The 26,853-nt window shown below is 36.6% G+C and overlaps 1 protein-coding gene across 1 annotated transcript in view; it reads left to right on the plus strand.

Moving 5' to 3' along the window:
- Window positions 1-26,853, plus strand: part of USH2A (Usher syndrome 2A (autosomal recessive, mild)) — a 394,584-nt gene that overhangs the window by 216,225 nt on the left and 151,506 nt on the right. Inside the window, 1 exon segment of the mRNA XM_009894321.1 lies at window positions 12,416-12,595. Within this exon segment, the coding sequence (XP_009892623.1) occupies window positions 12,416-12,595 (180 nt within the window).

Genomic DNA, 26,853 nt, shown 5'->3' on the forward strand with positions numbered 1-26,853 from the left:
CTCTACAGGTACATTTTCCAGAAGAGTATTTGTTCCCAGCAAACTGCATAGGGGGATCAAATACAATTTTAGAAACTGAGGGCTCTGTCCCAATTCTGCAATGCTCAGGCAATATTTTTTCCAGTAAAGACAAGTTGCTTTGCCTCAAGCCATTTAAGTCACAGTGCCTCCTTGGAAGAAGCCTTAAAGAGGAATTTGGTTTGCAATTGGTTAGATCAAGGCATGAAATACTAATATTACTAGATCACAAACAGTTTTTCTCTCCTTAAGAGGAGTTAAAGTTCTTGTAATTATCTGATACTCTTTCAATTCTGAGAGGACTTGAGGGGGAAAGAAAGGTGACAGTGTCAGGCTTATTTCCCTCAAATAGTTTCCTCATTCAGCCCTATTTACCCTCAGGGTGGTTTAGATTAAGTACAGGGTCATTTTTAATTGCATGTGGATATCTGAAATTAAGTTCTAGTACAGGAAGAATCAGGTATTGCCTCTTTTCCAGAGGAGAGAGTTGGAGGAAATTCTTATCTTCCTACCTGTGTCAGATGACTCCATTAGCACAAAATGAATCCAAATCTGTAGTCCCTTGGATGTTGTGATGCATTTGAATGCAAGTTTGACATAAAGAGAATCCTTAATTAACTATATGTCCTTAGGGAGTTTCACAACACAAAGTTGCAGGGTTATACTTGGAACTCTTTGTTGCTCATAAATGCAGAAATCAGTGTATGTTATTTTCAGTTTTGTTTTGGTTTGGTTTGGTGTTTTGTGTTTGGGTTTTTTGTGTTTTGTTTTTTTTTCTAGTTTTTATAACTTCTGTTGTTGGTCTATCATCCAAAGCTCTTGCTTTTCAGCAATGTAGTTCATCTGGTATTTTTGTAAAGGGAAAATTGTTCATCTGGTAACTCTGCTTATCTGGAGATACTGTGCCAGAAAGCTTCCTTGCAGCCTACTCATTCTCTTGGCAGAATACAGCATTTTGTGGTGAAAACTAAAAAAAAAAAAAAAAAAAAAAAAAAAAGGCAGCTACATCTATAAACAAGTTTAAACAAGTTGACTTGCATATAGACATTAGAATTCTGTTCATCTAATCTTTTTAGTTTAATTTTTACTATATATATAAATAAATAGAAGGAAACACAGACCATCTATTAATTTGGCTTCTATGAGAAGGTTCGTCTTATAATCCTGATTGGGCACGGTGCTTCCAGTATGCTCTCCAATCAGAATTCAAATAGGGGATGTTAAGAATCAAGCTAGTGAAAAAAAGTGGTGTCTGCTGGGGGAAGACGTGCCACCTGTAGATGCCAACAGAAGTGGACAGAGGAATGCTGAAGCCCCTTAAAGTTCCTAGCCTGTCTTGTGTTGAAGGCATGAGAATGGAGAATGAAAATTCTGTGGGGTGTTATCTTCAAAGACGCAGAGGGGCGTAAATGTTTTACATTTAGATCTGACAATTTAAAAAGAAGACAACCATTTTTGAGAATTAAACATGTTTCAGAAATGACTAAAACATTTCTGAGAGATTTCTTAGGCCAATTTTCATAGAGAATTTCTTTTAGATATGGTTATTTGTGTAATTACCTCAAAATAGAAATATCTAAGTATGAATTTGCATTTATAGTTGCTGCAACTGAATATGCAATACCTGACAATAGATACAAGTTCAGATGTGCTTTAATATTTGCAAGAAAAACTCTTTTACAAAAATGGCAGTATAGTCATTCCATATACATAACCAAAGCATATGATTTACTTTCAAGACAAACTAGTGCACAACAAAGTCAATAATAATATTATAAATGCTTGATAAGTATTTTCCATTAATACAGATACACAGATGTTTAGTGATCAATCAGTGTACAACACTTGCACCACGTTAACGTACTCCACACAGCACAAATAGCATCATAAATGGGAACAACCAACAGGGAGTTTGAGCAGTTTCCAATGGAAAGTATATAGCAGCAGAGGGACAGCATGGCAAAAATCATCATCCCTTCCATGAGCAACAGCATTGGCATATTCATCATCACCACCTGCTGCACCACAGAGACGCCCTCCCCACTCACAAAGTAGGATGCTTTTGTGGGAGTCCTTAGCTGCTTTTCCAAGTCAGCCATTAATGAGATTTTTCATATTTCATCCCTTTCCTCCCTCATTTTATCTGTCTTTCCTTAGTTTTATTTACAGACCTCACTAATGAAACTCACCAGTCCTAAAGACGTTTGAGGGGGGAAAAAAGGGGATATGTGATCCATTTTCAAATAGTCATGTTTACTCTGTTCACTAGAGCAGGACTTAGGGGTATTTTGGCACTGAGTAAAGTGCTATTTAAAGTTTGATTTGCATGGCTAAAAAACTCATGGTTTTGCATGCACTTTTTGGGTAATGTCTAGTCAAGCTTCAGTAGATTTTGAACAGTATTTCACAATACACCATCTACTAGCAGGATTTCCTTCAGCACCAGATATGCTTTACTTTTCTATTGCTTGGTACAAGCGTCTCGGAGGAACGCAAAATGAAAAGTCGCTCTCTAATTTCTACAGTGGACTGTTTTGTTGGTGAAGACTCTAGAATCAGACTGCAGATAGTGTTTCAATTGATCTTCTGCATCTCTCTGTTCACATAGTTATGTTTTTGTCACATGTACACTGGTCTATTTCTATATTGTATGGTGTAATTTATTGGCTTTCATGTTATAAAACAGATACGTAAGACTGAACCCCATTTCTGTGAGGAATGTATTATCAGTTCTTACAGGCTGGAATTCCTAGTGTCTGCCAATAGCAGGATAGTCTCTGAGACGATCCCTGCTACCTTGGAGCAGTCTAGGGAATAATAGCAATCTTCTGGAGATGGCACTGGTAAACAGTATTGAGTAAAAGGGAATTTGCCAATCAGTTCTCCTGTGAAAACAGTCTTTTAGTTAATTAATGTCTTCTAGAGTTTTTAACCTACACGGAGGCTGAGGAGGCTACATCGACAGTGCTTAGGTATCTATGGTAAATCCTAAATGCAAAAATACAATTTATGACACTGAACACAAAATGATTAGTGTCAATGATGTAAATACGTGACCCAAACTAAATAGATGTAATCTGACTAGAGCTCCCGCAGATGAAGAAATTGCGTTTGGATACTTGTATGTGTTGGTTTCAAACAAATATACTTGTCTTTAGGGACTAATGTAAAATGTATGTATTTTCTCAGGTAAAGAAAGTGTCATGAAAATTGGGGTTTGACGGGCTTTGAGTAAGTTTTTATCTGAACTGTATAAGGACAATCAAATTAGGTTTTGACTATGTAACTTTCTAGCATTATGCCTGAAAGATCAAGATACTGTGATAGGTCATCGTTTTATGTGCAGTTGAAATGGCTGTTTATGTTACTCTACGTGGTTTTGCCCTAAATAGGCTAGAGGGAGCTACTCTATGAGTAAGTGCAACAAACACTCACCTGAGTGATTCCGTGGTTCTTTCAATCTACAAGTGCATCATGTATGATGCCTCATGTAAGGTGACTGGAAAAGCCAAAAGAATGTCTTATGTCAAATAAAAATCCTAGATCAAGTTTAGAGCTTCATTCCTTCCAAAGTATTACAAATAAGTGTAATGGCATTTGACAGTATTGACATTTTTTATATGACTTCTTTCAGCTAACTCAGCATTCTGAAAAAATAAATAGTGTTCTTCCTTTGTGATTGAAAGGGTTAAATAGTACCAATTCATTACCACTCACAAAAGGATTTATTTTGTTCTCATAAATCAGTTTTATTCCACATTTTTATTATTCCCTTGGGTCAGCTGCTCCAATTGAAATCAATACAAGTGCAAGTGACACAATCAATCTAGATATTTGATTATGGATTTGAGACTCCCAGTTCTGCTGTGTGTGTTTAGCTAGTCTCCTTCTGATAGTGTCCCTGGAGAATGGAAAATTCTTATTGGCATCCATGAATTATGGGCATAGATTCTCAAACCAGATACTGTGATAATCTCCATTTATGTACTGCTGCAGCTAAAGAAAGAATGTTCTAACCATGGAAAAACAAACTTGAAGATTTTAAAGCTAACTGTTTCTGAAATTCTTTAGTGTGTAAAATCTCTCCTGAAACAAAATTTATAAAGTCTGATCATTTGTCTATAAAATGCCTCAAACAAAATGGATAACATCAATAATTATATGCTCTATTGTCAGCTTAACATCCCAAGTGCAGCAAACGTTTTTGCTATTTGATGCCTTCTGGTCATTTACAGACAATGTGATGTTATGCCACTTGGGGTACTAAACTCTGCTGGGATGCCTTCTCCTGTTCCTGTTGGGATGAGAGCACCTGGACACTGGAAGCACGTGTGAAATCCGCATAAGTTGGTTCTACTCATAGAATGCTTTCCAGAGTTGGGTGGTCTCACCCTATTTTATGATTTCTTTAGGTCATGGCCTGAGTGCAGCGAGGAGTGGGGGGGAGCTGTCAAAGACTGTTGCCCCTCGGTGCTGTTGCAGCAAAGTGAGTTACAATACAGGTGAATATACTTACAACAGAGATTTAACACTATACTGAATACACTGTTTAAAGTGGAAGGTCTAAGTAAGACAGACTCAATTGCAAGACTTGTTGCACATTTCTATGTTTATGAAAGAGTAATGAGAAAACTTAAAACAGTAGTTCAAACAAAACAGTTTCTTCCTGACAGTTTCATCTAACAAATACTGTTTTTAAGTTGAAAGCCTCATGGCACTGAACTGGAAGCTCAAAAGGGTAGATGAGACCACACACCAAACATTCTTCTCTGCCTGCCATCGTGACAGAGCCTAATCTCAGCTGTAGTCATTAACTATCCATGTGCTAACTTCCTTGTATGAGCTCCCCCATCAAGCTGTGGGCTTTATTCATATTTCAGTCCATAGAATTAATAAGCGTATAAATGTACATTCCTTTGTGTTTGTAACACGAATGATCACTTATTTCTACTGACAGAAACGTGCTTTCATCGTAATGATTACCCCTGCTTTGCCTTAGGGTTCTTGAAGTATTCTGCAAATTTTCACAGAATCATAGAACAGGTGAGGTCAGAGAGCACCTCTTGAGATCATCTAGTTCAACCCCCCTTCTCCAAGCAGAGTCAGTAGGAGCACATTGCCCAGGACAGTGTTCAGCTGGGTTTTGAGTATCACCAAGGATGGAGACTCCCCAGCCTCTCTGGGGAACTTGTTGCAGTGTTTGGCCAATCTCACAGTAAGAAAAAAAAGGGTTTTTTTTAGGTTTGAACAGGATTTCTTTTCTTTTTATATGTGCCCATTGCCTCTGATTCTGTTGCTTTATACCTCTGAGAAGTGTTTGGCTTCTTTACACTCTCACATCAGATATTTATACACGTTGGTAAGATTCTCCCCCCTCCAGACCTTTTCTTGAGGTGAAACAACCTCCGTTCTCTCAAACTCTTCTTTGTGACAGGTGCTTCAAGCCCTTCATCATCTTTGCATGGACTCCACTCCAGTAAGTCCATGTCTTTCTGAGGAGACCAGAACCAGATGAGCACTCCAGATGTGCCTCACCAGAGCTGAATAGAGAGGAGGGATCCCTTCCCTTGAGCTGCTGGCAATGCTCTTCCTAATGTAGTCCCTGAGGTTGTTGGCCTTCTGTGTCACAAGGACTCATGTTCAACTTATTTTCCACCAGGACCTCCATGTCTTTTTCAAAGCAGGAAAGCTGCTTTCCAGCGTCAGCCCCCAGCCTGTGCTGGGGTCCAGCTCAGACTGACAGAGAGAACGTTTAGCATATGCATTCTGTATGTCTCAAGACAGCCTAAGATAGCTGTACCAAATTTAGGTCTGTGGCAAGTCACAGAGGGTACCTTTGCCTGTTTTAAAGTGAGGGAAACTGGGCTGTCAAAGAAACAACTTGTGTGGTACAGACAGAAAGTACATTTGGGTCTTTGAGCTTTCAGATTTCTGCTGTATGTGGCCATAAGGACTTTCATATTGTGCTTTAAATATTTTCTATTTTTCAGTCTTAAAACTAAAGACTTCATTAATTGCCAGGGATAAAAGGAAAAAGCTAAGGTTTTTCAATGCAAGTAATGGGAACTGTTCATTATTTACAGGAAAATGAATATTTTAGATTCATAATTCTGCCAGTTTGCCACAGTGCTATTAAATTGCCTCATTCAGCCACTCCCCCTCGTCCATGAGAATGAAGATTTCCTATGATACTTTAAGAGACTTTAAGTTTTTGACTCAATTTGATGGAATGAGACCACGATAAGTCCTTAAGAACAATACATCTGTCAACACAGGAGCAGAGGAACACATAGTGGTTCAGGAGATCAAGGCACAAAATCGGCAACATAGTCATCTGAAAAAACAAAACCAAAAACCCCAAAACAAACCCCTCCCACTGCAAAACACAAAAAACCCCAATGCTTTGTTGAAAAGAGAGGTGTGTCATCAAAGCACAGAAACCACTTCATGAGATCGGTATAACAATTGGGATGACTGTTGGAAAACAGTTCATTATTACAGTTCTTAGAAAAAGCTTCACCAATAATGTCGGGGAAAGATTTTTAGCTGTATTTTATTGGGATGATCAAACGAATGGAAAGTTATGGTTTTATTCTGAGCACTGCACTAGAAACAGTGGGAAAAGGACAGAGAGAGAGAAGAAAAATCATAGCTGGAGGAAAGGAGTAGCTTGTGTGGAAGTTAATGAGGCTGAAGAATAGGCAAAACTAATGGACAAAAGAATGAGCTTACTGAAGAGAAAGTGTTCATATTCACAAAATTTCCCCCAGAAAGACACTGTGCCAGAGAGCCAGTAGCCAGGACAGGGACAGAAACTGGTGCCCAGTGAGGATGAGACAAATGGAAGGATGGGGAAAGGGGGGAACAAGTGAGTTCTTGTTTCATTTCTGTTTTGCTTTGTGACATTAACTTTTTCTGTGGCCTAAGATAAGATGCTTAACCTCTGTATACTCACACACACATAAAGCAGGCATAAAAATAACTGTAAGTTTTTGTGCTCATAATGAAGTAATCTTTGTATAAGTCATTAGGTACTCATAAGAACTGTTCCTTGACCTGGATTTTTGCTACCTTTATTCTTTGAGTAGTTTTCTACAGTAGTGATAGCTCTGCTTCTACCTGTTTGAATATTGTGAAGCAACATGCTCTCCAATGTAAAAGAGGTTATCAGGACTCCGTTATGTAATGTAAACAGTATATAGATTGGTAATAATATTTCAGAGCATGACACAAAGCTTTAAACTCACCCAAAAAATATCTTTTGCAACTAGCATGCAACATATAGTGTACTTTTGTGATTGAAGCCTTGTGTTATGTTGAAAGAAAATATTAGCTCGTTAAATGTTTGTGATGATAAGATTTAAGTGTTTCAGGCTTAAGTACCTTTTAAGTGGAAGTCTGTCTGAGTTTCACAAATTACGGTCCTGTCGTATCACTTAAGTTCAGACAAATCTGGGAGTACGATGAGAAGTCAGCCAGTTTCCAGGACACCACAAGTAGGAAGAGGTAGAAATCTTCCATTTCACAAAGGCAGCTCACTTGTTGAGTTCCTGTAAGAGTATGAACAGGAAAGTGTCAGGAAGGTGATTTTTGACCAATATCTTCTGTATAGTGGCAGCTAGCTCTTGATGCTTAGGGAAGGAAAAGCATGTGAGCACCCAGAAATATTTTTCAATAGCATGGCTTCCTGGCTTCCTGAAGTCAGCAGCATAGTTGTGTCAGTGTGTTTGTGATACTGACACATTAGACTGGTTATGTTTAAACTTTAATAATCACAAATGCAATGGTGTTAATAAAAGTATTTGGTAATTTGGAAAAGATTGCCCACACATATGAAACATGAGTTTTTACTGTTTGATACATAGAAAGGAAACATCTCAATTTATTACCTTTTCCTTAAAAACATTAATTTTGATCCAGACGGGAAGAGTACCTTTAAATGTGGCAAATTCTGGGGAAAAAAAACCCAAACAGTTTTTAAATGTGAGATGAATGCATTTAGGTTGTATTATTTATTTTTCCGTTGCAGTCTTTGTCAGGAGAATGGTTTCCTGTTGTACCATTTCCTGCACTCCTTGCAGCCTTTGTCACATGAATAAGATATCAGAACACTAATGACTAATATACAGTATTCTGTGCCTTCTGATACTATACTGTACTACTGTGACCTTTGCAATATTATGCATTCTGATTGGCTGTCCATTTCACCTCTTCCCCACAAGTTAATAAGGCTGTAAAAAGGAGAGAACTTGAAACGGCCAGCCAGTCAAATTACAGAATATTGAAAAGGTCAGAGCAGTACAGCACACAGAAAAAAATTACGGAATATATGAGGCATTAAAATTCTTGTGACAATGATTATAACAAGAATGGAAAAGGATACCCATTTATGTTATTTCAATCTAGTGAACCCCATAGAATGATGGACCCAGGACAGCAGTAATTTACGCACCACCGACCCACAGGAGCTTTATTCACCTATTTACAGGGGTACTCAGTAACAGGAATGCCTGTCTGCCTGGGACCCCCCTTCAAAGAGTCCACCCAAAAACATAGTGAACCTTCAAACACAAATACTCACCAGCTAGAGTGCTGTGTGAAGCTTAGCACTTTTAAACAATGATTTTGAATGGAATATGTATTTGTGTATCTTTTTAATGGAAGCATGTTTTATTATTGACTTTGTTTCAAGTATACATAGTTTTTAAGTATGTACATGATATTCTTTAGCCTCAATTTCTTCATTTGGATAACGTTTTCCTGAAAAACAAATACTTTGCTGTGTTATAAAGTAGGAATAAATTGGGAATAACACAGCTTTTTCTTAAATACCAGGCTTAGCCAATAAGTCCCTCAGAAAAACTGGGGGAAATATGGAGAGCCTTATGAGCAGGAAAGCTAGTAAAAGAACAAAACCAGCATGATGCAAAAATATGGAAAGATTAAGGAGCATGGGGAAGCCTTTCATGCCTGCACAGGGTTTAGTCTGTTTTGAGAGGTTATAGGAGATGGTGGCTTTTAGCCCCCTTCCTTCTAAACTCATCTTCTGGTAAGTGTGTTTGCATGTCTTAAGTGTTGAAGGACATGGTGAGCCAGTTCTATGAGTTTGTTTTCTGCTTCTTTAGTTAGGTTGTTTGTGGTAGCTGTGTCTTGAGGGAATCTTGCTTGTCGGAGCACTAGAGACTGTTCATGGCAGGAGTTATGAGGCAGAAATCTGCAGGAACAAGGAGGTATTCTGGTAGAAACCATTTGTCTGAAGTAAAACAATGTCGCTTAGGTCTTTACTGTTGTCTGAGGCAGCTGCTGGTTAGGTCTGCAGCAGACTTGCTGATAGCCTACAGTAGGACCTGTGAGCAGGATGGAGAGAAAAACACACATGAAAAATGGAAAAAGAGAGGCCTCATCCACTTATACTCACAAATAGGGTCCACACTGAAGCAGCCTAGACAGGAATGGCACAGAGCGATATGACAGGGTTATCGCTGTATCGCTTTCTGTCAGGCTGAACCTATGTGTCTGCATTTTCTAGCCCACTGAAAGCAAAGTTTAAGCAGTGAGAAGTGGCAAAGCTGCATATTGCGAGTCATCCCCAGCAAGACCTGCATTTTAAAAATGTTCTTCTAATATTTTACTTGCCAGTGGCAGTAAGTTGCTTGGCTGGCAGCCGGGATTAAACACCTTTTGTCTGTGTAAAATTCAGGTTAGGAAATTTGCAAGTGCTCCTCAGCTTTTTATTAGAAGCAATGAAAATTTTTGAACTGCTGTGTTGTCTAACTCATTGTAAATTTGCAAGTTCATTTTTGAGCTGAATAAAATGGTTATGTAATTACATACTTCTCCTAATTATTGAGTAATTATATACTTCTTATAATTGCCGAGTAATCACTCTGCTATAACTAGAATTTAATGTTACAACTAATTGTATAATTACTGTGTATTAATGTTGTTATCCAGGCAACTTGGAATAGAGTGTTATCCTTTTAATTCCTTTTCTGTTACTCGTAAGTGTGTTTTTAAAAATATACTATAGGTAGCCATTGGAAGAAAGATTAATAGTGGAATAAAAATAGTAGCAGAGGAAATGCATGCTTTCATTCTGGGCTCAAGTGGATGAGAACAAAAATATTAACATGTTAAAACTGTACTGTAGATAGAAAAAGTTGAATTTTCTCATTAATTGGTCACATAAATTGTTGTTAGGGAGCCTACTTTTGTGCTTGAGGTTTGAATCTATCCTATGTGCCTTGATCTGTTAACACTGGATTTTTAAATTTTCCTACATGTTGAGGTGAAACATTTTAAAAATGCAACTTTTTTTCACAGCCAGCTGAGTCCTTAAGTGTTTCATACCACTAGGACCTTAAGAACGTATATGTCAGTTGGTCATTTCTGATGTTTTTATTGTTGTTCATAAAACAATGGATGCATATAACAGTCTTGTGGTGTTGGGTGGGCATTGCAAATAGTAAGTTGTAGACAGCCTGGTGGCGCACAAAAGATCTGTGATAGATAATGGGAGAAATGTCCTTTGTTGGATTGTATCTACTCCCAAATCACATGCAAGGACAGTTTCACAAAAGTGCAGAAGGAGGGTTTGATATACAGTTTAAGAGCTGAGATCAAGTAATGCAGATGCATTTTTCTAGTGCTGGCTGAGTAGCCTGGGTGCATAAGAGTAATCTCAGACAAAATAACTTTGCTTCTGCGGAATTGCTGTGTCTGTACGTGGAATGTGTAAAACTGGTTGTTCTTCTTGTATGATAAGAAGCTTTGTCTCCATTGCTTTTTGTAAAGTGGGGTCTCTCAGGCTAATGTAAAATTCAGTGAAAACCAAAATAAATCCATCAGGTTTCATGGAATTATTCTACATTCACACTACTGTAGTCTGTTCGAGCACTCTGGTGCTGTGGTGTGGGGTAATCCAGGTAGAATTTGAGCAATGAGGGACTACATTACAAGGCAGATTTATAAAAAGAGTTTTATAAAACTCTCCCCCTCCCCAAAAACTCAGTTTGCCATATGTTACCAGCAGAATAACTGCTGGTGCAGTTATTTGTGCAGGTCCATGAACATCGAAATAGTGGAATGGCTTGGACTTGTACCATAAGTAAATCATAGATTGCTTATAGGAATCCTAAAATTAGAGGAAAGTCCAGATCACTCACTCATGGTAAAACATAATGTGGGCATGATTGAACCATACTGCATGTGCATGTTAATGCATGTCACAGAAACATGGAATATTTGAAAAACTATTTCAGGTTTAATAACATTTCGGTTTTAAGAGTTCATTTGAAACTTGCATAAAAATGAGTGAACCCAATGAGTAACACTTAAAAAAATAATTAAATGAAAGTTTCTAGAGTTTTTTTAATTCTTATTTAGATTTTGTAGAGGACTCAGATGTGAGTATTCAATCTTCTGCCTGTGACAATGCATTCATTAATTTAAGATATTTTTAACAGTTATATGCTGTTTAATCTCGTTCTCATACCTGTGGTCTCAGACTTGTGTGATTCTGCTGTTGTTTGTAATGCAGAATTCCCATTGACATCAATGTGAGAGCTTTCCACGGAATGATGGATAGTAATAATAATATTAATCATTTATATAGCACTTTATATGTTCAAAATATTGGATAATCTTTAAATGAGCTCAGCTTTGCTCTCAGATATGTGAGTGAAATGTTCGTTGGGTCAAAAAAATTGTTACTTGACATACAATTTTTTTATTTTCCAGTCTTACTCATCAGGCGTTTTGGAAAAGTTTGTTTTGTTATTTTTGTAGGGTAGAATATTGTCTTATCTTGAGTTTGAGATCTTAAAAGGGTTGTAAAGGAAATGTAGGTTGCTGTGGTACCCTCTGATGATTTCAACTGATAATACAAATAATTATCCTTGCATTATCTTTGAGAGGACTGAAGGCCATGCTGGAAAGCATGTGTTTCTTACTGCATATGACTAATTCTTATGTATGCAATGGAGTTAGCTTATAAACTCCTAAGTGTTTTTCTAGTGAATTCAAGGAGTTGTACTAGTCTTTCGTAGCCATAAAAATTAACGTCAATGCTTTGAATTTGCAGTTATGACACAACTAGAACATGAGTAATTTCTGAAAACCGGCTTCTCTTTGTAGTACATAGCAGCCAGCTTTGCAACTGCATGGTTGGTTCATTTATTTTCCAAGTTTTACAAATGCTGCAAACTATTAACAAAAGGAGGACAAAATGGTGAATAATACTTTTTCTTCCAAATAGTCCATTTTTGGTATTATCGGTATCAATGGCAGCTTTTCATTTGAGTAGAAATAAGACTTGGTTCAAAAAGACAGCGAATTGTAGCAAATGCAAGGTCTAATATTTGTTCTTCTCCCCCTCCCCCTTCTTTTTTCATAACAGCTAATGCTAATTATTCTATTGTAAATGGTACTCGGATGTTATGCAGCAGCAACGAATCCAATGTATGGGTACCCATTAAAGGACTGATTCCATTTTCCAACTACACAGTACAAGTGAATGCTTCCAACAGTCAGGGCAGCTTGATAAGTGATGCTATAACAATAGTCATGCCTCCAGGAGGTAAGTATGAAAAAGTGCTTTTTCTGTGCATGTAACAATTACACAAATACTCCATTGAACAAAACATTATTTATTATTGCAACTGAGGACTGGAAGTTCAGAAGAATGTGTTTGCATTAGTGATTCTTACTAACAAAATTGTTCTTTTCAGCTTCTAATTTGTCACATTGCTCAATTTAAGAACTAGAGAAAGAAAACAGGTAGTTGTATAGATAACATATTATGTAGGTGAGAAGTGCATTATATACTTCATTTTTTTCTGTCAATGGTATTGTATTCTATCATGGACAGCTAACCTAATCTAAGATGTAGAGAGGCTCACCTGCATTTTGTGATCTGTTTTAGAATAAAAGTTAAGTGCTGAGAAAGAGCACTTACTGGATAGACTTAAATAATTTATTTAATAGTAATATAAAACATTGGTAATATCTTGGGCCAGAATCCACAAACTGATGTAGCTGTAAGAAAGTCAATTTTCATATGCTGATTTACAGCGAATGAGTTCTCTAAGCCACTTTGGATGTTATCTTCATGAAAATTTGAAGGAAGAGAATTGATCAAATACTCCCTAAACACTGTGCATGTTTGGGTGTTGTGGGGTTTTTTGTTTTTTTGTTTCTTTGTTTGTTTGGTTGTTTTTTTTTAAGAAAGCTTAAATTTACAGCTGATATAGATGTGTTACTTTGCATTCTTTTTTTCATGGACATCCTAGTGTATTAGCTTTTGTTGACTAAATGCCAATGGAAACAATGAATTTAAGGCAATTTTGATTTCTAAAGTGAGAGCCCAACAAAACTTGATGTTGAGAGATGTATAGGTGTAGCTGATGAGCAGGAATAGTATAAAGTGACACACATATTATTTGAAAGTAAAAAAGAAAAAACAAAAAAAACCACCCAAAAATGGAAAACAAAACCCCCAAAAAGATCCCATAAACCTTACAGCTCAAAATACAATTACACTTGGAACAGTTTGTTTGCAAACACATGGATTGGTTTGGGGGCCAAACCAACAGAAAAACTTCTGAAAAGCGAATAAACAAAATGCAGAGTTAGTATGACAGATTATGAAGCAAGAAGGAAAAGGTAAATTCCCAGCATTTTATACTTTTCCGATCTGATTGCCAAATTATGTCATATAATAATTGAACAGCCTCTCAGTTTTACTGCTCAGTGAAGACTGAGCAGTAAGATACTGTCCTTTGTAATCCCAGTGTCACACTTCCATTTTGCATGTAGAAATAGCAAAATTTGGTAGTGAAAATTTTAGCAAATAGGAAGGTAAAGTATTTTTAAATATAGGCAAGGATGTGCACAAGTTTATGACAGCCATTAAGATACACTTTTTTTCATCATTAGATTGTTGTTGATTACAATTAGAAAACTTATAGCTTTGAAATTATCTTTTTTATGACCTTGTGGTAGTTTAAAAGCAATACCTCATTGATTAAATAGGTTTTAGTTCATGCTTCCTTTTAGTTAATGATCTGAAAACATATTATCCTGATTTACACATAAAATCATGCTGAAAAGCATGTGGCATTCACTGGGATATGTGTGTTTAAGTAGAATTAAATTAGCAGTGAGAGTTATTAAAGATATCTTCCATACTATTGTCCAGTGGACTGTGATCTGTAGTGAAATGAATAATAAATGAAGCAGTGCATATGAGAGAAGTACTCCCTCACACACTATTCTCACTGTATGTGTATATACACTGCATACACACATATATACACACACTGTATGTATATACACATACAGACACACGTATATATTTCTAGGACAGTGTATGTTTATTTACTATGATTTTTATTATAATGACTCTTTGAATGCCATACAATTCCATTGTATGCTAAATTATGAGTATAATGGTAATTTTACAGTGGGCTGTATTCAGTGCCTTCACTTACAAACACTTTCTAAATAATTAAATGAAATCTAGAGCCTACTAAAATCAGAAGGATTGTTTTTTTACTTCAGTGGCGAAGATTTCACTTTGACAGAAGTTTTGTTTGACCAAAGAGTGAAAGAGGTCTCATTATATACAAAATCACAGCCTTTTAATGAGTGTTAAATTGTAGCATTCTCTTTTCAAGGATAACGAAAAAAGTTGTTTCAAAAATTTGCATTGTGGGTAGTACTTCATGTAGCTTGATGGGAGACTGTGTAAGAGGGAGAGTGACAGAGGACAAAGAAGAATTCCATTTTGAAGTTACTGCCGATCACTGTTCTTCAATTGTGATACAAATCTTATTCCAACATGCATTTCTTTTGTTTCATTTTTTATTTAACATGTATTGCACATAATATAAAGCATACCAAATCTTTAGTGTTACCTGATTGAATATATCGTAATTTCTCATCAAGCTGATTTGCCATGCTTAAAGTCAACGCTTAAAAAAAAAATATATCTTGGAAATAAGGAATATATTTTGTCTAAGCTCTTGAGTAAAATTGCAGTGCAAGTTCAAGAGTTCTTGGAAAGATTAAAAAAATAAAAACTGAATCCAAATGTTAATCCATAAATATGAAACTTTCTTTTGACCCTTACCCTGTAGTGGTCTGGAGTTACTAATGGGGTTAGGATTTCAACTCTTAATGGGACTTGGTGCATTAGTGTTTTGTATGCATGGAATTCAGCATTCAGTTTAATAAGTGGTTGACATTGGTGATGTCCCTTAATTTGCTTAAATCTAATTGGCTCTTTTATCAGTCAAACCTGTATGGATTGGCAATTGATCAGAAAGGGTCAGCCATGACTGTGCATGTACTTAAATGCTGGAACCACCAGTTAAAGTCACTGTTGCATAATAAGAAGCTGAAACCATGAGAACAAATGATCTTCAGTCGGAAAGCAAAAGAAAGCAGAGAAGTTTTTCAGGATGTTCAAGTTCAGAACAAAGGCATTATGGAGTATATAAATTTTAAATACGCTGCTTTTTGCCTCAAGACTTAAAGCTTTTTTTTTTTTTCAGATGAGCTGAAATCTTGTCTGAAACTGTCTTTGTTACATCAAAGAACTGCATAGAAAGCTAAAAGAGATGGAAGAAGCATAAAAGGGCATAGTTTAAAATGATTAGTGACAAATTTCATACCATAGAGGTAGAAGGAAATTTTTTTGAGTTTTATATTTTTTCCAAAAAGAATGAATTTGTTCTATTTATCTTGTCCTAAAATACTTTAGTAAAAGTTGTAAAAAATAATTTACTACCCAGTGCTTCACATTAATTTGAGGATGCCAGCCAGTAAAAGATCTGGAGAACAAATTGGTTTAGAATTAATTTAATTAGGTAAATGAATTGAAATGATACAGTGGATGTAAAACTGCAAAAATCTGGGGGAAATCTTCTCTATGGAGTCCTTGGTTATATATTTTTCTTCTTAATAAGTACTGTTTCTTATGTAGTGGCACACAGAAGACCCTATTAATTTAGGATTGCTTCGTAGTAAGTGATGGTAAGCTAACAGAAAAGAAAATTGCAATTGCTACTGGTAATAGCTTATACTCCAGTTAAATCCATTTGTTCCCTGCCTTTGACCACAAAAGCCTTAGTATGGAAGGCAAGATGAAGTTCTGTATGCAGAAAGGAAGAAGATAAATTATGTTGAAAAAAATAGGTGCACAGAGAGATAACACAATGAGACAGGCTGCTGATCAGATGGGAAGCAGGAAGGTGAAGGCTCAGTCATCCCCTCCAAAGCACAGAAAGGGACTGGATTCCCAAGTAATGACAAGAGGTATGAAACTTGTTGTGGATGGTAATTCTGTATCACATTGCAGAGTTGTCTCTGCATAGTTACTTGTGTTGGGGTTAACACACCATTAACTTGGTACTGACTTATCTATATAGAAGAGCCTCAAAGAATTCATTCATATTCCCTATGTAATACATAAAAGGGAAGATACTTTGAAAAAAAATAATTGCCTAAACAGTGAAGTGTCTTTTTAATCTCTGCCATAATTTATGGAGTATGTTGATTGTTTATATGCTCTGTCTGACTTGCACAACATAGGAATGTCTAGCTGTGAAAGATGTCAGATTTTGTCTTGGTTTCTTAAGCACCTGTCCTTTGCTGGTCCCTTGTTGTGTTTGGTATGCTGCATGCCTCTGCCTACAAGCTTGGGCTAGTTCCCAGCAGCGAAAAGTGAGCTTACTTGTAGCTGTTGATGTTTGTTCAACATCTACAGAAGATAGCATTCTGTAGCCAGAGGATTTCAGCCACTGTTAGTTTAGGTATAGCAACACCTCTGAGACTGGATATTGAACCACATCATAGGATCTTTGATCTAATTATGCAGACAAATAAGAACCACATCATACAACTTACATTCACATTTGAAAGTATTTGTTCATGCAAGTTGATCACTGAAGCCAACAGGCCTCCTTAGATGAATGAATATTCAGTTAAAGCTAACTGATGCCAATAGGCCAGAATTATTTAGGAAGAAAATTCAAATCTGAATATGCTAGAATTTTTCCTGTGAGACAGGTTTGTTTTTCCATCATGTTTTTCCATGATTTTTTTTTTCCTGTAGACTTAGACTAAAAGCTAACAGGATTCTTTTCATTCTGTATCTTCTGTTTCTTTTTCATTTTTCGTCTCTTATATTCTCTTTGATTCTCTTATGTCACTTCTTGTAAAGGTAGAGTAGTATAATCAGAATTTAAAAATGGAAAAAATGAATGAAAGGTAGTTTAGAAATAAAAGCTTCTGGCATCATTCTATTTTATTCATTGTGAAAAAATCATATTTAAAAAAATCCCAATTCTCAAAGATTTGCATGATAAGTCTATAACTTCAGAGTAATATAATCTCTGATTTTGAGGAAGAACAGGAAAAGTTTTAAACAAAATTGTTGCAAACAAGTTGACAGGGGTGGAGAGTGCTAACAGAAAGTTCTTAATGAAAAATTGCCACCATATCTTTTCTAGAGGTGGTTTAAGGAGAGAACAGGATGGAGCAGGGAGGGGGAAAGAGCTCTCGTACATCTCTCATCAATGACCTAGCTAATTAAAGAGTGTCAGTGGCAAGCTGTGTAAATTGTCCGTTCCAGTTCCTTTTGTCCAGAAAGATGATTTCATGGGGATATAAGGGTAGGATTGCAAAAGTGCTTGTGTGGAAAACTGGGAGTTGTTCTAATGAAACAATAATTCTTCTCTAACCTCTGCAGTATTGAACTGATTGTCATTTTCATTAGTTCTACTTTCTTCTTTTATTCCCCTCTCCCAGTCATCATCTCCCAGCACATCTTTCAGTGAGCTCATACTGTGTCTATTCTTAGGTTTGGGTGGCTGTTTTGGGTGGCAAGAGAAGACAGAAGTAAGCCTTATTCCTGAAAGGTTGTGGCTTCAGACTCTGGCAATGGGAGGCATAGAGGTGCCCGCTTTACTGCTCACTTTCCTAAATTGCAGCCAGTTGGGGCTCAGCCTCACTCCACACATAATAAAGGCCCACCTCAAGGTTGCTTTAAATTGAACCTTAGGGTAAGTCCCCACTCATAAAACTGGAGAGTGCCAGAAGGCAATGACACTCCAACTGTTTCTTTTTTTCTTTTTTTTTTCTTTTTTTTTTTTTCTTCTGATTGCCTCCTTACCTTTGCCCCTGAACCCTGTCCTTTTGGGGCCAGGCAGATCTCCCATGGTTACAGCTATGCTGTTTCCATGTAGCAGACATAGGACACTTGTATTTGTTAGCTCTTAAGTTGCTTTCTGTCTTCTGGAGCTGCGTGAAACAGTTAGGGCAATAAGATCAAAACTGCAATTTCAGTTGCCTAGAAGAACATGGATGTTTTTGCTTGCTTAGGGAGTGCCAGATGAGAAAGGGAGAACTGGGCAACAGCTTGAAATAGCCAATTGATCATCTATAAGCAGGCAATTAACCTCGTTGTAGAGGTCTCACTCCAGGTCTTTCCAAAACTTTAGCCTTAGCATAAGGTCCAGGCAGTACTTAAGATCTCTTGGAACAAATCTGCAGTAGAGCAGATTTCACGCTGGAAAACTGCAGCTTGATTGTACGTCTGAAAAACAGAAGGATATATAAAAGTGCGAAAAATTGGCTGCTGTGGAATTTAGCAACAGATCATTATTTAAAATGATTACCTACCATCACATAAACCTATTTCGGACCAATTTCAATTGTACATAAAAAAGGACACAATTTAGATGAAGTGTGCAATTTTTGTATAATCTTAAACCTATTCATGGTTGGGGTTTGGTTTGCTTTTTTTTTTTCATTCTGTGTAAATCTGAACTAGACTGTTCAGTATTTTAATTAAAGTCAACACTCTTTATGTGATAATTTAGGTTTTTCTGTTGAAGGAATCCTACAATAAAATGACATTGAAATTCCTAGTGAAAACATGCAGAAGACATTTGAAGTCACACCATGAAGTTTGTTTTTTCCAGATATATGCAAGTATTAGGAATTGAATCAATTTTTATGTTGCTTTGCTACTATGATTTGCACTGCTTTTCTAAAAAGCTCACTTTATTATATTTATTTTTGACAACTCCTGCCCCTATAGTTTCCAGAATAAAATGGCTTTTTCATTAACTGTCAGCAAAGGCAAATGTCTGGGTTTGGTTTTTTTTTTTGTTTCTTTTGTTTTTGTTTGTTTGTTTGTTTGTTTGTTTTTTGGTTTGTTTTTTTTTTTTTTTGTCATTTCATTCTGTATTTTCTGCAATTGAAGCATCTAAATTGTGGAAGTTAGCCTGCTGATTGTAAAGCACTTGAGTAAAGTGGCAAGGATTTTTTTGAGCTACTTTGCACAGTTGAGGAAGCTTTGAATTCTTCTGTTTGCAATGAACCCTGTAAAGCTCCAGCAAAGTTCTGTCACCCTGTTATATATTCGACATGTTTCTGTATTAACAACAACAACAAAAAATCTTAATTGGGGAAAAATTAAGGATCTCTTAAGATCTCTTAAGATCTTGGTGAGGATGAAATGTAGAGGGAATCAAATCACTGTTCTTTTCCTCTCCTTAGCTGGGGACAAAACCAGAGATGATATTTCTTAAACATCATGGCCGAAAAAATGCTGTGTAGTTTGGGAGTAGATCTGAAATTTAATTTAAAAGATTCTAAACTTTGTGTCTAAATTCTTAAAACACTTTGCATAATTAAAATATTTTTCCTCCATATAGTTAAATTATTTGTTCTGGTGGTGTTTTAAGTTTGACTTTTCCCTACTTTTTCTTAGTATACTGCTCCTCATTATGTAACATCTATGCAGTTATCTTTGAGCTAGTTGACTGAGTATCTAAGGAGAAATAAGCTTCTCTATAAAGACAGAAAGGGAGGGAAATGGGAAGTTGAGTAAGAATCAGTCATTACAGTCACCATTTCTCCTCTGGTGTCCCTATAATGCAGTGTTGTTGTATGCTACCCTCTTTCTTACAACAAAGGCGGCTATAAGAGTGTATCGTCTTTAGTGATTCCTGGTATTTAACAGTTTTTCCTCACTATGCTTTTCTTTCTGAACATTTATTTTTGTGTCTGCACACACATGCAGATACACACACACAAATGTGTATATGACATATTAGTATACGTGTGTTCATACATGCTGGGGTTTTGTCTTTTTTCCTTTGGATCTGTTTGCAGGTCTTATTTATTCTTCTGACAAAGAAATAATACGCTCTTAGATTAATTCCAGATTAGTAAAATAAGAGAGAGAAAGGAAATTCACGTATTTCATGTTATGGTGGGATATGTCCAGTATCGAATTATATTAATTCTTACTATTTGTATACTGACATATTTACTTTTATGATTTTTACAAATATTTACTAATTCAGCTTTCCAGTAGGCTTCTGAAGTGACTGAGGATTGTTATTCCAATTTTACAGGTAGACAGAAAGACAGGAATTTGTTAGCAAAGGAAGGTAAAACATTTTTATATTCATCCTCATGCTGAAAAGTATAATATACATGTCAGGAAGTTTGTCAGCCTCTCTTCTTTTCCCTCATCTTAAACTGGAGGATTGCCTCTCCATGAAAGGCGTTACCGTAGTTGAATGTGGCCACTGTGTGCACAGAAAATATGTGAATTCAGTTTTACTGATTTCAGATATCTGAACAGCTCTAATAGAACACATAGAAAGAAGTTGAATGAGTGGAGAGATGGCATTATATAAAGAAAGGATGCTTCTCTTTTCTCTTTTTTTCCTTCGACTGAAGTTGTGAGTGCTCTTACATACTAAGAAGCCTATTTGAGAGGGTCATTCATAAGAAATTGATAGTGCTGTCCAAAAAATTCAACAGGATGTTCCTGATGGTTGTAATCTGAATTAAGCAGCTGTAAATTTTCTGTGATGAATATTTAGCCTTTTCAGTCTGTGTTTTAAAAACGAACAAAGACGAGGAAGTTTTCCCTGCCTCTTTACTTTTTGCAAAAGATTGAAGAAAATATGTATTGTACAGGATAAGTACTGCCAAGGTATTTCCTTTACCTCAACATATGGTGAACGGTATGTGCAGGTTGGAGTAAATGCTGTGACATGTCTTATGGCATATGATGCAAAACCCAGTCAGCCTGGCTTGGGTTTGAATAAAACGTGACGGTGTTACTAAGACTTTTAATGAATTAGGCTACCCAATTTTTAACAAGAAGACAGTAGCCAAGGTCTTTTCAGCAAAAATATTTGGGAACAGATCATTCGTTGTTGTATATTGACACACTTCCACCAGTTCCAGTGGATTTATGTGTTCTTCAGCATTATGTGAGGAAACGAAGCCAAGAATTAATTCATATAAATGTTTTATTTGTTGAAAGTATCTAGAACAGGACATTAACTGATGAGTAGCTACTTAGTAATGCTGTACGAACATTCCTATGTGGATGGGTTGGGTATAAAAGGTTGTAATCCTTCTACCCTATTCATCAGATAAATCAACTGTATATTTTGCATGGACTATTTCCATGTGTGAACAGGCTTGTCTGAATTGCTTTTTATTCACCTTAAATATTAAATATTTTGCTTCAGTGGGTAACACCTGGATCGTATTTCTGTCAATTGAAATGCTATTTTTAGTGGGGGATCAAACCATAAAAATAGTTAGGGATTTTTGCCACACTTAGGTAGAACAGAGGCGTCACCTTTCATATTGTGTCCTAGCTTATCTTTGTTAGAGCACTGGCTGAAAAAAGGAGACGTGGCTTATTCATCCTCAAGTGACTAACATTCCCATCTCCCGCTTGCCGGGCAGCGTACTAATCTCTGGCTTCATAAGCAAGGAATGCAGAATTGAAACTCTACTGCTGGGGGGGGTGAGGGGAGGAGCCTTTTTAAGGGGGGGAGAAGACAGAGCAGGTACTGTTGTAACCCAGAGCTAAAGAAACTTCCCTGGTGAGGGTGAGGCCCTGTACATGTCAGCAGCAAAGGGGGCAAGAGGAGGAGCAGGTCCTGAGTTCTGGACATATGTTGTTCATCAGTGCTCATACTCAGCCTGAGCATCAGAATGTGGTCCTATTGCCATTTTCTAATACAGCTGAATGTATTGATACTGCAGCTGTTGAACTAGACTCTAACATGAAGTGACAGCCGTAGCATTGCAGTTAGCAATTTTGAGAAGTGATAAGAATTCTTGTTTACTCTATAAATGTGATAGTTCAGACTTGTCAGCCTTGGCCTCATATGTTACATAAGAGAATAATATCCCGTGTTTTCTTATTATTTTCCTAATTATAATAGTTTTACTATTATAATATATATAATATATATATACAGAACTAAATTTTTGATTTTACTCTTTGCCATTGTGCAGATTACACCCCTGAGAGTTTTGCGTGTTGATCAATGGCAGGGTTTGGTTATATAGGAAAAAACACTCCACGTTGTTAGTGATGACAGATACAATTAAATTAATTCTCTGCAGTCGCCTTTGTACACAGATTTCCCTATTAATATTGATGAACTTTAGAGTCACAAGCACATGTTGGGAGAGGAGCAAGCCCCTGAATTTTGCTCTTTGTGGAGCTGACTGTATCACTTTATGTCTAAATGTAAGGGAAGCTGCTGACAGTTTTGATATATTAAATTATAACTGAGAACTAATTCAAGGATCAAAGATGCTCTTTGGGAGAGATCACTTTACTGGTAGGAAAAATCATTACCTTTTTCCCAGTTTCATATATTTGTACTGTGTGTCTTGGAAATATCATTCCCTACAGTTTCTGAATCTTGATGTTTAATTTAACACAAAGGTCTTTGAGCAGCACAATGGGAGGTGGGCTTCTGCTAGTAAAACCTCGTAGAAGGAAATTGAAATGTACATGTTTTTTCTCATTTATCAAAGAAGTGCAAAAATCTAAACTGACACTTTATATCAAATGAATTATGAACTGTGTACTTTGTACCTAAGGGAACAACAACTAAATTAGAGTTTTGTTAAAAAGAGAGAGAGAGGAAAAAATAGGCTTTTAATAAAATATACAGTCATTTTTGGTATTTTGTCTGAACCTGACATATGCTGTACTTTGCAGAAGAAAACGAGAGTGTAGGCAGGCTACTTCAAAGACTATATGCTTCGAATGCCTTAGAGTGAATTGAGAAGCAGGTTAAGATAACACACAAACCAGACTTTCTACTTAATAAGTATTGTTGCTTTGATAGTTTTGTTTTTAGCCTTGTCAACTCAGGTGAACGGGAAAAGGTAATATGCTTTTTAATAGCTTGAAGATTGAAACAAAGTAGTAAATTATATATTTTTTTTAGCTTCCATTTGTAAGAGTATGTGTGCTACTGAAAAAGACTTCCAGGGAGCAAAATTTTAGAAGACACTTGATTGAGCTATGGGAGGTAGATTTTCAAGGAATTAATATCCTCGTTATTTTAAGGGCATGACTTCCACTGTCATTAGGTTAACAACAATTCTTGCAGGCACAGAGGAGACTCCCAGTCTGTAAAGTTGGAGTTTGTAAGACATATGAGTTTTTGTACATTCCCAGTTTCTGAATTTCCTTCATGACTTTCAGAGGGAATATATTTATTTCAGTGCATTGACATAGAAGACACTTTGATATTGTTGTGATAAGCACCTACACCTTAGAGGAAATGGGAAATGAGAAGATAAAATTCAATGGTTTCTTTGACAACATATTCCCTAGTGCACTCCTATAGTTCTTTTTGATATATAAACAAAATATCCAAGAACTAGTTGCTTTTCTTGTATGTCATATACATATATTTCATGAAGATATATTTCAGAAGATTAGATAAGTTAGAATACACAAAAGCTTTCAGAAACTCTGCAAGCTTCTTGCAGACAACAATGGTGTATGAACAGCGATTGTGGGAATACCATACTATGAACACATCACAAAATCTGAAACACAATGAGACCAGCTATATTTGTAGCTTTAATATTGTTTTATATCAGTACCATCAGAAGATTAGAACCAAAACTAAAGCTGTAATGAGTTGCATTAATGATGGCACATCCTCAGCTGAAATATCCAAATGTACGTACACCCAGGGAGGCAGTGCCTTGGTCTTTGCAACCTTGCAATTCCCAGTAATGATACAGTCATCTGATCCTTTAATGTGTGAGTCTGCTGTGAAGAATGGTTTATTTATTGGTATAAACAATGGGTACTTTTAGTTAAAAGAAAGATGTTTGGTTTTCCTTATTTTATAGCTAAGATTCTACTTTTATTATTCAACAATACTGATTTTCTTTTCCTAAACATTCTCTCTCTTTATAAATCATAGTACTATATAGTATTCATTTCAAAACAATGTGTAAATGCCACTAGAAATGTGGCAGCACATTTTTCTGTCACAGAAAGGGAAGGAGAAGAGGTGGAAGCTTGAAGGGGTGCAGTGGTTTGGCAGAGCCGTGACAGAGAGTAGGTCCCCTCCAGGCATGCCAGAGAGTCAGACTTTCTGCTCATGCTGTCTGTGGAGGTGACGAGAGGGATGGGGACAGCAACTCTAGGTGGGAAGAATCACTTTCTTCTTTCTCAACACCTGCCTCCCACTTTCCCTATAAAAAGACATTGACAATGAGACAAGGAGGTTTTTTGATTACCACATATGGCATAAAGAAGTTAATTAGCAGCTGCGAACCAAATCCAGCTCCGTGTTGCCTGGATTCCTGGGAGCAGAAGCTTTGAGAAAACCTCTTTCCTCCTCTTTCTGCAATATAGGAAAGAATTTGAGGGGGGAAATGTCTATTGTGGCTTCATTTGTTTCATGGCCAAAAGGTAGTCCAATGACCTGGATCTTGCAGATACCTGTAGGACATTCAAGATATATTAAGACAGCACTGCCCACTGTGCATAGTGGCTCCCTAACATCAGGTGATCTGTCATTTTGTCAGATCTGTTTCCTATTTATGGACACTCTCAAGCTTGGATTCCATCAAAAATGATAGTGTTTCACACCATCCTCTATGTACTGTAGAGAAATTTATGGATTAAAACCATAGGTAATCTTACTGCAGATCTAATTTATTTGCAAACCTGCATTGTTCTCCAGTCTGTACATTTAGGCATATCTAAACCGATGCTTCTGTCAAAATACACATCAACTGGTAAAATTTTAATTTTCTGCCAGCAGGATAGACTGCTCTGCCAGTAACAGTCCACTGGCACATTCATACTACAGGAGTGCACATAATGCTAGCATTTGAACCAGGAGACTTCTTATTTAACAAGAACATTCACATATTTTCTAATATCTCACTTCATTTTAGCATTCAGTTAGGTTGCTATATTTTCTTAGTTTCTATGTTCTTTTGCCGCATTGAGTGGAGATATAGCAACAATCATTTTCAGAAACCACATCCACTTGTTCAAGTGGAATGCTGCTTTCTGGTTTTGAGTATCCTATGTTATCCTTTTGCTTTCAGTCATAGAATAAAACAATAATAAAAATTAATTTTTAACAACTTGTGCTTCAGACTGAGGCATGTGCTTCTTGTAACATCACCACCTCTGTGCCTTTTCCTTTGTTCCTTCTTCATTTTCTATGATGCTAGAGTCCCCTTCACTGAATTATTAGGCTGGAAAAGAGTTCATTGGGAAATCATCTCGTGCATCTTCTTCCCTCAAAACCATCAGTTGTCTCATTTCTGGTAAAAAGTATAATCTGATGGAGGTTTGAAATCTTTCTTGCATCAGTTTAGTCCCATTACTGTATGTCCTGTATCTGAGAACACAGAGATTCTCTTTGTCTTTGCAAAACTTCTGTTGTTCTTTAAGCTACATAGGTTTAAACTTTCTTCCCCAGTCTTTTCCCAACCATCAGTGATATGATTTGCTTTTTTTTGTTGCTTTCCAGAATCACGCATTTCCAGAGCTAAGAACTGCTTAGTTTCAAACATGAAGTAAAAATCTTAAAAGCCAGCATGCAGTTCTTCGAAATTGTACTATCAACATTAAGAAAGAAACTTCAGTTTAGCCAAGTGTTTCCTTGCCAGCAGTCTACGAGGCTCTTGCCAGAGATGTTTCCATCAGTATGGAAGCTAGCGTACCTGCCTCTGGTCATAGGTCTTTGCCTGCAGATAGCAATTGTAAGGGAAGCTCTAAGATTTTGGAGGTGATGTCAAATTCTTTCAACTTCATCCTTTCCAAAAAAAAACCAACCCAAAACCACCAACCCAAAACAGAGAACTTCCTGAAATTCATCTTTAAAGCTGTTTCATGCAGGAAGCTGAAGCTATTGCATGAAGATAGACAGCATCTTGTTCCCTCCGCTCTTGCCATGTCTGTTCCCTTAAGTAAAAAGAGGCAGATCTGACAGTTTTTCAAAGCTACTTCACAGAGATATTTAATTTTCCAGTAACCAGAGTCATAATTAACCCACAGGAGCTGATGGTTTAATTGTGGTTTCTGCCTTATTTTGTAATACCAATCCTTATGTTTTTTCCTCATAATATTTTTTTAAAAAAAAATTTTGTGACATGACAGTTATTGGCTAGGCATCCTTTTAAACAGTCTGATGAATAATTAGTTTTACTGAGCAGTTATAAATTCCATCCAATGTCTTTATTACAGGTATTAAAATCATTAATCATTCAGCTAATTGCTTATTGGCATTCTTTTGTAGCTTTTAGTGTTTAGCAAAGTTCTTGCTGAGTAACATAGATAAACTTCTATCTATCATGAGCCAGGTTACTTCTTACATAAAGGTAAAGGTGGCAAAGAGTGTACCCTCAGCAAGTTCGCTGATGCTACCAAACTGGGAGGGGTGGCTGACACTCCAGAGGGCCACACTGCCATCCAGCATGACCTGGACAGGCTGGAGAGCT

This window comes from Charadrius vociferus, unplaced genomic scaffold, assembly GCF_000708025.1.
Source record: "Charadrius vociferus isolate BGI_N301 unplaced genomic scaffold, ASM70802v2 scaffold261, whole genome shotgun sequence".
NCBI classification, from domain to species: domain Eukaryota; kingdom Metazoa; phylum Chordata; class Aves; order Charadriiformes; family Charadriidae; genus Charadrius; species Charadrius vociferus.